Raw genomic sequence first — 11,780 nt, 5'->3', positions numbered from 1 at the left:
TTCAATGTTTTGGTGAAAGAAAAGATAGTCCACGTATATTTTAATTATGAAGAAGAGATTCAAGAAGTCCAGTCCATGGAACAGATTCATGCTGATGGGAGCCCTGCAGCAGGTGGTGGCATGCTGAAGAGAAACAGATTGGAAGCAAAGGTGGAGAAATTGACCCAAGCTATGATTTTCTTCTGTCCGTTGGCTGTAGCCCTTGTTGGCATGGGAGTTGGTTATGCGTTGAAATAGAATGTACGTGTGATGAAGTGGCATCAAATTTTTCTTTTGTTATGTGATGAGCACAAGTGCTTCGATATGTATCTGTGTTTGATGAACACTAGTGACTTTGATATGTAAGCGGGTGGGATGAACAATTTGAAGATGTGTATGTTTTCACACTCATGGCAAAAGCTCTTAAGTAAAAAGAAACATGGCAATTTCAAAAAAAAACAGTGCACTTGAATGGAACGAGAGTGACATAAACAAACAATTGGATCGAGCTTGATTTTAGCTGCACTTTACAAAAAGAATCAAGTCATTTCGAGGTTGTATGAGGGAGAAAGACTAATCCAAATTTCAAATCTGAGATTAAAAAGAGAAAAAGTCATGCTCACAAGAAATGGTTGTAGCATTCATAAGGGATTCAAAGAACACCGACATGTGGGGTCCATGGGTCAGAGGGACACCACGCTCCAAAATTTTCACCGGGCACCAACTCTGCCGCCGAAGCCGAAAACTTTTTCCGCAAAATGTCCCTTGAACCCTCATGCAAAAGCCACACCGCTACGGCGCTAACCAAACTATAAAGGGTATTTGTGACAATCCCCCCCCCCCCCGCGCCCCATATCCATTGCCCCTTCTCTATCCCTCCGTTCAGTTTCACCTCCACCTCTCGCCTTTCCCCTCCACCTCTCTCGCCTTTCACCTCTGCGCCGGCAGGCTCCAATGCGCTGGCACTCGACCCTCCCCTCCATCGAAGACTACCACGCTGGAGCTCCAACCTCATCGATGACACTGAGCGCACCGGAGCTGTTTCCCCGTCAGCCACTAGGGTCGCATCGGAGCTGCTTCCCCGTCAGCCACTACCGCCGCACCGGATCTGCTTCCCCATCGACGACAACCGTTGCACCATTTCTGGTACCCCTTCGACAATGCCCACCGCACTAGAGCTGCTACCCCTTCGACGACGCCCGTCGTACTGGATCTACCACAACATCGACGATGACCGCAGCATCGTAGCAGCCTCACCATCTCCGACGTGTAGCTAGCCCAACGATTGACAATGGTCAAACGCTGAGGCCCAACAACAAGAGGTATGCAAAATCCATGTACCTTCTATGGTTCTAGGTAGGGACACATTCATCCACGGTTCGGGATTGGAGGTTCTAGTGGGTATGCATTCTACTTCCAAACATCAATCTGTAATCAACCTAGCTCCCTAACACTTAAAATCTGTTTCACACATGTAAGAACCTCCACAAAGTGAATACAAAGCCCATGAATATGAAATGCAATGGGAAGCCCGCATCAGAGAAAATAACAGAATAATGAAGGAGCTTGGCATGAGTGGTTTATCTACAAAATTTAGTTCATTGTCTCGAAAAAAACAACTTCAAAGGGTCAATGTCCAGGCAGCAAGGGGAAAAGGTCTGGCAGGGATGCTTGTCATGGTGAAGGGTCTAGATATGGTGGCAGGGATGCTTGTCATGGCAGGGATGCTTGTAATTTATCATATTACATACCTAAAGTTGAGGAGCCTGATGATAGAGATGATGATACGAACTTAGAGGAGGAGCCGACACCCCTAGCAAATGAGGTGCATCTTCTATCTTGGATGTGGGGTGGGGGATGCAGGGACTAGATATTTCTGATGCTTAGAAGAACCACTAGTTATTTCCAATGCAGCGACTACATATTTCCACTGCTTATAAGTGCTTCTAATTTATCCACATGCTTACAACTTATGCCTTTTGAAATCTACAGGGCCCTGTGTGAACTGGACGTAGGAAGACCTATGCAAAGAGGAGGAGAAGAAGTGTTGCCATGGCTCCTAGAGGAAGACAATCCAAGAGGGCGAGGTCAATCCCACCAATAGATGTCACTCCTGGAGCTTCATCAAGGATACTGAAAAGGGCTAGCCATAGCATGAGCACCACAAGAGCCTGCGCATCAAGAATTGCTGACAATTGTAGAAAATAGTAGCGGTGGTGATACTTCTTTGCAGGAAGAACCGCCAGCAGTTGCAAAAAACACTAGGTGTCATGAGGACTTGAATGGTTGTTCAACTCCTTTGAGGGACTGGACACCATATCCAGATGATGGTAATGGCATCAACGAAGATGAGACCGGACAGAATACCGATTCTGGGTAGTCGGATTCCAGAACTGAAGGTTGGTTCATTGACCCTAAAGCTTTTTAGCGCTGATGGTTTTATATTTGCTGAATGTTGAGAATTTGAATGTAATCTCTGTAGCAACTACACAAAGTGGTGGCCCGAGGAAGGCAAGGCTAGCAACCTGGGGAATTGTGCTTGACAAGATGAACAAAGCTATTGGGAGAAGGATGCCCATCTCTGTTGCTGAGGGGAACCAAAGGCCGCATGATCTGGTGCAAGCTGCCAATGTTGCATCAGAGGCTGGTGTCATTGTTAGGTCTCAAGTTCCTATCCTGACCCATTGGAAAGAATACAAAGCACTGTTTGAACATTTTGACGGCTTTGTGGGAAGGCTATCTGTGAGTGTCTATCAACTAGTCCCTATTTTACATTCAACTCTTACATGGCCCTTGTGTAACTCGGATTTCTATTCTAATCACCAGGGGAACTTAGCAATTCAAACAAGGCACCAGCCAACAGCAGATGCTTGTGTTAGTGTGTTCAAGTCATCCATACAGCTGAGACGGTATAAGTTGAAGCAGCAATACTTTGTTGGCATCCCTGCTAATGAGATCCCCACAACCTTTCCTGTCTCCTACATGACTAATGCACAGTGGTGTAAACTTGTTGACAAGTGGTCAATTGCACACAACAAGGTAATTTCTCTTGGTGTGCCTTCGAATATGTACTTATGATAGAGACTAACACATACATCTCTTGCAGGCAGTTTCTGACCAGGACAATTGAAACTAGGCAAGAGTCTTGTTGCCTCAAGCAACAAGATCTTGCTTCTATGTTGCATAGTTGCATTCATATGTAAGTGTCAACACTCTTCTAATGTAACCTTTCCATTCTTATGCTTACTTAAATGAGTATACACATACACACTTGCACTTCAGTCTGTCTCTTGTAGAAGTCTCATTATTCTTTAAGTTTGATGCATGTAGTTGGTCAGTGAATCAAAGTATTAGGGTATAGTGTTTATCAGTTCTTCTATGTTTTGTTGTTTGTCTTATCACCATTTTGGTACATGAGAACAAGAACAAGAACAAGAACAAGGATGTAGAATCCACTGAAGTTAACGAGGATGAACCCCAGTACCAAGTTGATGAAGCTAACAAAGAAATGGATGTTGTGGAAGCCTTCAAGGTACACCATGCCAGCCGCAAGAAGGGTATGAGTGACGCGGCTAGAGACGCAGTTGTAAGTCCATGTACATTCCTTTTGCAAGATTTTTGTCCTTATTTGTCCAACACTCTGTACATGCTTCATCATATATTAACACTATTTAGTAGCAGTTATCCAATCTGCCTTTGTTCCCAGTTTGTTTAATGTACTCCTTTTTTTTAGTATAGTAAGTAAACTAATAGTTCATCTTTACATTTTCTAGATATCAATGGAAACTATACAGGCAAAAGCTATTGCTGGTGGGCAGCCTCCATTGCCTAGTGCTGAGGTTGTTTCCAAAGTTCTCTCCTAGAACAGCTCGAACACCACTTTCTTAAAGAATTCTGGTATAGCCTCTCCCCCCTTCAAGTCTCCGTAAGCTGGTGAAGAAGCGCTTCATGAAGAACTTGCTGCTAAAAGATAAGGTTTTTAGCTGTTCTGCATCAAGAATTGGAAAAACTAAAGAAGAAGAGTGAAGAAAATGATGAAGCGCTGGCGAGACAACTCAAAGACAGTATGAGGAGCTGAAGAAGCAACAAAAAGATAGCAATCGCATCCTTTTGCAGCTCCTGACCCAGAACAACCCTGGTATCTCTTCTCAACCTTGATCCTACGTGTGTGGAACTGTTGTTGTGACCTCCCAGTGATTGTGTTATGTCGTAATGTGGTTCTGAACAGTCAGTTAACTAATTGTGGTGGTGTCATGAACTTATTTGGTTGTAACTTATTTGTGGAATAATTCTGCTGTAACATTTATTGTTCTGTGACGAAATGGTTCTGTATGGTGTGGATATGTATGATATGGCACGTGTAACATCCAGAAAATAACACACGTCATACACGTTGGAAAATAGGAGACCGACACATGGGTGAGTCAGGAAAGAACACGTGGACAAACAAGAAACAAACACGTGGGGAGAACACGGAAAGAACACGTGGGCAAACATGAAATCGACACGTGGGCGAAAGAGGGAACGACACGTGGAGAAACAGGAAACTGACACGTGACCGAAACAGGAAAGGACACGTGGCCAAATGGAAAAACGGCATGTGGCCGAACCAGGAAAGGACACATGGGCAAATGCCAAACCGCCACGTGGCCGAACATGGAAAGGACATGTGGGCAAACCGGAAAACGACACGTGGACAAATCAGAAAATGACACGTGGACAAACTGGAAACTGACACGTGGACAAACCGGAAAATGACATGTGGTTACATTCCGAATTGACATGTGGACAGATTACAAGATTACACATGTCCGAAAGAGATGAGAACACGTGGGTGGATAAAATAATGACATGTGGCGTAATGCTAGCTTGCCACGTGTAAGTTCCCTTTGCGACACGTGCCGCCTGACGTGTCATTTGCCAGCGTGGACGAAGCCACGAGGCGTGCCAGCGTGTCCTGGCCACGTCACTTGCCAGCGTGGACGGCGCCACGCCATCTGCCAGCGTGGACCGGGACACGTGGATCCGGTTGTTTTGTGATGTTTTGCGTCGCGTCACAGAATGGGAATATGCATCGTTGATGAAAGTTTTTTCGTGATAGATAAAATCAATTCTGTGATGTTTTTTGAAATTTCATCACAGTAGAAGAAACATTATGCGACTTCTTTGAAAAAAAAGAACTGACTTTATGACGTATTTAGCCTTTACAGTGACAAAAATCGTTCGTCACTTAAGCATCTATTTCCACTAGTGGTGTCACGTCGCAATTTTAGTATGATTTTTCTAAATTAACCGAGCGATGTAGAGTTTTGTCTTATTTTCCATAAAAATGGGACCGTTGGTTTATGGTCTGCCATATTATTTTAATACAATTCAAGTGAGTATGATCTCCCCACGGTGATCAATCAAAAAAATGGAGAGGACCGTTGGTTTATGGGCTAGGGTTTCGGCGGGGGACCGGTGTTAGGGCTTAAAATGGGGTGAGGGCGAGGGTGTTTTTTTGCGTGCCCCCTAGCCACGGTGGCCAATGGGTGGTCGCCGCCATGGCGCTGCCGCCCATGGCGGCCAACCATGGCGCATGCTTGCACAGGAGAAGGGGAGGGCGACGCTGACGAGTCGGCCCGGAACCAAAGAAAAAGTTCAACTTGAAAAATGCAAAACAGTGAGTTCCCGTGCCCCAAATATCGCCACAAGTTAACACAAGCAAGATAATTTCGTAAGGAACACACTGCAACTTCAAACACTCAAAAAGGATTACAGGTTTGATCACAGAAAAAAGAACAAGACAACTACTTAAACAGCCTTATAAGAATTTATGCCTAGCATTAGTTGTCACGAAATTCAGCAAAAACATTCTAAATTCAGATTTTCATGTCTAGTATTTGATTAAATTAAGTGGAGGCACAATTTCTTAACAAAAATTAAATATGCTTCACAAACATACCATCACGCCATAAAAAAAATTAATAAACACATGCAAACAACATGTCCTTGATGCTCCATTATGCACTAATAATGCTCTTGATTAAATGGTAATCATGTTTAAATTTTTGGGGTGTGACAGGATACTCCTTGGTCCCAAAAAGAATGCAGCACTCGCTTCCTGAGGAGTCAAATAATTTTAAATTTGACTAAATATATACAAAATAATATTAACATTTATGTTACAAAATAAGTATCATTAGATTAATTATGTAATATATTTTTATACTAAATCTATTTGAAGATATAAATCTTAGTAATCTTTTATAAAAATTTGATCAAACTTGAAATTATTTGACTTCTTGAAAATTTGCATTTTTTGGAACGGAGGGGTAGTGAATTCCCGTACATGTGGATCTTTATTGGAAGTTGGTACCTAATTCAATAATAAGTCGAATCATTACCATTAATATTTCCAATTTTACTTTATTGAAAACTAAGTTGATACGTAGTTTTTTTATTTATTGAAGTGCTCATGGTAGCGAATCTGTGTATACGCGTATATGATTTTGGCCAAAACTGATAGGACACATTATAGTAGTGATTGGTTGCTTGGTTTAGGACTATCCAGGCTCGGACCTAACCCAGGCAGTTGAAGCCTGTCTTGCACAATGCAAGATGCTGTTGTTTGGTTTGCCTGCATGAGCAAAGCCTGGTCTAGAAAGGTTGTGTTTGGTTAGCTTGCTAAAGTGATATGGTGACCTTGGCTTTTGTGGAGGTGAAGATACCCTCTGGTTGGCTTGTGGGCTAAATTTTGGTCACGTCTCTATGCAAAAGTGAAATGAAAAACTCAGTAATATTGGCACAATGAAAATGAATCAAATTTCCAAGTCCACATTAGTTTGCACGAATCTTACTCTCACAAGGATGATGATAAATGTAAAAACAATGGCACATGAATGGACAATCGAACTCAATAATACATCACTTGTTTAGCACCTCAACAAGCTCTTTTTGGTGGAGTCTAGTATTTTCAACTCTCTGCAATTAGCTAAGAACAGGCAAGCTTCGTTGAGATAGATATACATTTCACTCCCCTCCAAGTCGCTTCCTACTACTACTAGTAGTAGTAGTAGTAAACAACCTGAGTATTTCGAACGGGTGCTGCAGAGCATGCACACTGCTCACGGCCGCTATTTCTGGCTGCTACAACTGCTAGCTCTGGCTGCTATTTCTCATGGTAATATATATAGTGAGGGTGATGTTGAGAGGAGGTGGCAGGTGTGCATAATCAATTAATCATGATATCTGATGAGCGAAGGACAACCGCAGTCAATATGTGAGGATAGGATTGTTGTTGACAACATTTCATCGATCATTCGACCCCCATCAGTTTAAGTATATCCGCATTTTACATCCAATGTTTTCTATCTGACATACTTGGTACTTTGTAGATACCAACCCAAACATGATTTTCCAAAATATCCCTGCCATGGGTGACCACTACAGATCCACCACGTTATTTGGGAAGCATGCGTTCAGCAATCTATTTCCACAATTTCAATTTTCAGAAAACCTATATTCCTTGTTTTTACTGCAGTTCTTCTCAACAACACTGGACAATAAACATTGGATCCAAGCCTGGTAACACCCTATTCCTATTGGGCAAATTGTACAGAGTAAAAGGAGCTCTAGGGGTCAAAACGCGTGGACCAACATTATTAGAGCTGCACATGCATGACAAGTACCGACCAGAACTAGTGCTCAGCAGGGCAGATATCCTCCAAGCTGCAAGGCAAAAGGTCGAGCACATGAAAATGGAGAACTGAAGTACAGATCATTCAAAATGGGGTGCAAGCACACAGACCTTTTGCCCAAGAACTCGATGATGTCTGTGGTGACTGTTGATCGCTTGTTCTTCTCAAAAGCAAGCGATGCAGCTTTTCTTAGCAGTAGAGAGCCAGCTATGCACCCAAGTGTCGTAGGATTGACTCTGCATTGCAGAATGAAGCCAAAATTTGATTTAGGATGAGTCAACTCAAAAAAAAAAAGCAGGAATGCAGCATTACCTCTTCTCTGTAGGTAGCTCATTTGACAAGATAAAGTGCCGTGCCCAAGATGTAAATACTGCCACACTGCCACCGACAAACAATATTAGGAAAGAACCATAGGAAATGCTAATGCCAAGTGTTTAAGGTTTACGGGGGAGAATGTATGCTCACGCAACAAAAGGAAAAGACATCCAAGTGGATTCACTCAACAAAAAGAACAGGCATCATATGATTGTGAACATCAATATTGTGATGACTAAAAAATGTCTTATGTATTGAAGTTACAAAATGTGCCACATTAACTGTGGTAGTATTGCATTTGATCCAGAGAATAGTCATAAGAAAGTTATGCAATGAACAGGAACCATACAATTAGTACCAATATTTCAAAGTACAACCCGTAAACGCAATGCACATCATATATTACAACTACAATTACATAATAGGCAAGTCAAAATATAATTGGAGGAGGGAATAATCAGCATTCAGCTCTTAGAACGTAAGATACCTTCCAGAAAGGATGTCCCCTTGACCACCACATCGCCTTGGGGAACCAAAAGTACTCACTTGTGTCACTTCAAAAACAAGATGATACAAATATAATGAAAATAATGAAATGGTATTTGTGCCTAACGTTTCTAGCCTTTTAGTTAAGAAGCTGTCTAGTGTCTACAATACCTGTTTTACCATCACTAATGACATCTGCCTTTCCTTTCTGCATTATTGTCACACCACCAATTCTGAATGCACAAAATAACCAGGAAACATTAATTACATTACGTCTAGCATTAAGAAACATGATACAAATGTTATGTTCATACTTTTGGCAAAGCGCAGTCAGTTGCTCAGAAGCAGTTTCCTCATTTACATCACAGTTAAGGACCTTCTGAACAAGACGTTTGTATTCATATACATTTGGTGTTAAAATGACAAGAGGGTTGCCCTCGACAAGACCAAGGTTATTGGTTATAAGAAAAAGGCCATCCTGCAGGTCACATTAATATAAATTAAATTAAAATAGAGTAATAACTTAAGATAAAGGAAACAAGGGGCAAAAACTTCAACTAGTACCCCATCAACAACAGTAGGAATATTAGCCTGCCTTGCATGCTTCATAATATTACTCACACAATCCTACAAATAAGATATGTGAAACAAACATTAGAAAGCAGATAGATCTCAATATTATTTGTATTTAGATTGTGCTCACAGAACCTAAAAAAATAGAAAATTTTTATAAAGAAAAAGATCAATGGTATGGGGAAAGAATCAAAAGAGTTCCCATCAACACTTCCGTTAAAAACTATTCCTTGCTTGTACTGCAAATATGTAGCTTCCATGCCTAACAATCATGCCTAAATTGTTGGAAATCCATGTACAAACTGCTGAGAAGCAAGTTAGAATGTTAGATCGCATTGACAAGTTGGCTAATCTTTAGAAAGTATCCTTTGTCGCAGGGTTCTAACTATCAAGTTATGTTATATTACTAAAATGTACATGTATAGTGGAACGCAATTATTTAAACTTTTTTCGCGTGTGTGGGTTGGGGTGCGACAAATCCATTTGCTGCCTTTGCAACTTCCCTTAATCCCTAATTTACCACTGATGGAAAATAATGGATGGCAAAGTAGTGACAAATAAGAGACTGCCCAGACCTTAAACAAACACAAAACAAGAATAAGTATAGTATCACTGAACCTACAGGATTGAAAGTTCAAGCAGAACAAGAAAAATAGTTGCAATCAATAACACTCAATAGGACAGAGGTATATATTATATTTGTTAAAGATGACATGTAAGCAAGCAAACCAGAAGAAATGAGTCCCTTCCAAGGCCAGGACCAACGACAATGCAATCAAAACGCTCCATCCACTTCGCAACTTCAGTGAGAATTTTAGAAGAAACAGATGCTCTTTCATCATCTCTGACAAAGTTATTTATAGAATGAGATCCTAAAGAATATTAAAATGATTGTACCATAAGCTTGGAAACAAAAGGAAAATCAAGTTACCTTACACTGTATGATTCCTCCAGTATCGGATGTACAATAAGCTCAGGGCTATAACTCTTAATTACTGTTGCAGCATCTTTTGTGCAGAAAACATGAGAAAGATCTGCACCCTGAACAACATCATGTGAAATATTTGCATGTATGTGTAGTCCATGTGATGAAACATTAAGAAGATACTGACAACTTTCAATGCAGAGATAGCTGCAAAATATGGAGCGCCGGTGTACTCACGACATCCACCAATTACTGCTATCTTCCCTGGAATCGAGAAACATATTTATATATTACCAAAACAGCTTTTGCGAATTGAATTTTTCATTTGAAACACACCAGAGTTAACTGGAACGCACAAAGCACATTTCCATATGACATGTAAACACATGAAACGCTTTTTGTAAAATTCGTGATTCCAAATGAGAACAATAAAAGGCAAATCATGGTAGAAAACAATCTCCGCACCCTAGAATTGTGTGCCATATTATCCTTGTGAATACTGTATAACAAGGAACGATTCCTTCCCATGGATGAAAACCCTACAGCTCTGTGAACCCATTTACCACCCATCAAGTCTAACATTAACCAAACCCATGACTCTTGCAGTAGTATACGGGCATACAGCTTTAGCGCACAACAAATCGACAAGGAAAACACAGATTGATCTCCAGAGATGGGCTTCCACACTTGAGCGTTTGAGCCTACTGAGCTTGAATTCATCCTACCAAAATACCAATTTTCACCAAAGATGTCCGGTGTTGACCCTACTCCCAACAACCCAAAGCTTCCTCCATCAAATTGGAACCAACACAATCCTGTCTACGAAATTACCCCACAATCGACGATTATCGACCCACCGAGTCCGCAGCACAACAAACAATCTGCCACCATTCCTCAACCACAAACCTACCACGGCGGGGCATTCCTACAAACACCGAGCGCGCACGCACCAGCAGCACCACCGCCCAAAACCCAACCGCCGAACACGCGCGCTCAGAACCAGACAAGCACAGCCCGCGGAGCCAGAGACGGAGGCGGACGGCCGCGGCTCACCTGCCTGGCCCTTGTGCCTGGCGCGGTCGAGAGGGGGCGTGATCCGGCGGACGACGGCCTCTGCGTCAGCCTCGTACACCGCCGCCGCCGCCGCCATCGCGTGGGCGGCCCGGAGGGAGCCAGAGGTGCCCGAGGGGGAGGACAGGGGGGCGAAGCGGCGGCCGGCGACGGAGGAGGGCGGCAAGGAGGGAGGAGACTGGGGGAGGAGGGAGCGGAGCAGGACGAGCTGCCTGCGGAAGACCGGGGAGGCGGCCCACATACGCCCCCGGTGCTGCTGCTGGTGTCGCCACGCGCCCGTGGGCCGGCTCATGGGATGATGCTGCGGCCGCCGTGTGGGGGGAAACTACTGGAAACTGTTGGCGTGGTGGACGGCTGTCTGGACGCCGGGGTGCGGTCTGAAATTTGGAGTTTTTTGTTGGGGACAAAAATTAGAGAAATGAAAATTTGAGCATGGATTTGTTGGGCGAGTTTTTTTTTTGAGATACATTTGTGGGGCTAGTTTGGGCTTTATTTGGAAAGTCGGGCTGGGCCATATTTTGTTTCCCTTTTCCATTCGTCAAGGTTGGGTCCATTAAGGCTGGCTATAGGCTTGCTGGGCCCGGACCCAACTTGTCTTAAAATCCATTTTCCATACGATGTTTCAAATTTCTGTTTTGAATCGTCATAAATATACATATATATATATATTATTGTTATTTTGAATGGAATGTTGAATGTTTTAAACGCACTAGTTTAACTTTTTGGTTGAAATTGCTCCGTTCTTTGAGATG

The 11,780-nt window shown here is 42.6% G+C and overlaps 1 protein-coding gene across 1 annotated transcript; it reads right to left on the bottom strand.

Moving 5' to 3' along the window:
- Nucleotides 1–7,252: 7,252 nt before the first annotated feature.
- Nucleotides 7,253–11,373, bottom strand: LOC112903423 (ATP-dependent (S)-NAD(P)H-hydrate dehydratase). Its single transcript, XM_025972689.1, has 11 exons — nt 11,011–11,373; nt 10,145–10,221; nt 9,964–10,073; nt 9,762–9,876; nt 9,024–9,086; nt 8,774–8,937; nt 8,631–8,692; nt 8,461–8,527; nt 7,971–8,036; nt 7,769–7,894; nt 7,253–7,689 (listed from the first exon to the last, which is right to left on the bottom strand). The coding sequence occupies exons 1-11, from the start codon at nt 11,318–11,320 to the stop codon at nt 7,659–7,661; spliced, it is 1,191 nt and encodes a 396-aa protein (XP_025828474.1). The 5' UTR covers nt 11,321–11,373; the 3' UTR covers nt 7,253–7,658.
- Nucleotides 11,374–11,780: the final 407 nt, after the last annotated feature.

The sequence above is a fragment of the Panicum hallii genome, chromosome 8 (assembly GCF_002211085.1).
Source record: "Panicum hallii strain FIL2 chromosome 8, PHallii_v3.1, whole genome shotgun sequence".
In the NCBI taxonomy this organism is placed as follows: Eukaryota; Viridiplantae; Streptophyta; class Magnoliopsida; order Poales; family Poaceae; genus Panicum; species Panicum hallii.
Note: the sequence above shows the minus strand (reverse complement) of the source record. Positions and strands in the feature narration are given on the sequence as shown.

What these genes read in the sequence shown, in the direction of transcription:
- LOC112903423 (XM_025972689.1), bottom strand. Translation starts at nt 11,320, where the DNA reads ATGAGCCGGCCCACGGGCGCGTGGCGACACCAGCAGCAGCACCGGGGG. An exon ending in TTCCTACTGTTGTTGATGGG is followed by an intron (nt 8,938 to 9,023) that starts GTACTAGTTGAA and finishes TGTGACCTGCAG; the next exon opens with GATGGCCTTTTTCTTATAAC. An exon ending in CATTAGTGATGGTAAAACAG is followed by an intron (nt 8,528 to 8,630) that starts GTATTGTAGACA and finishes TTGTTTTTGAAG; the next exon opens with TGACACAAGTGAGTACTTTT.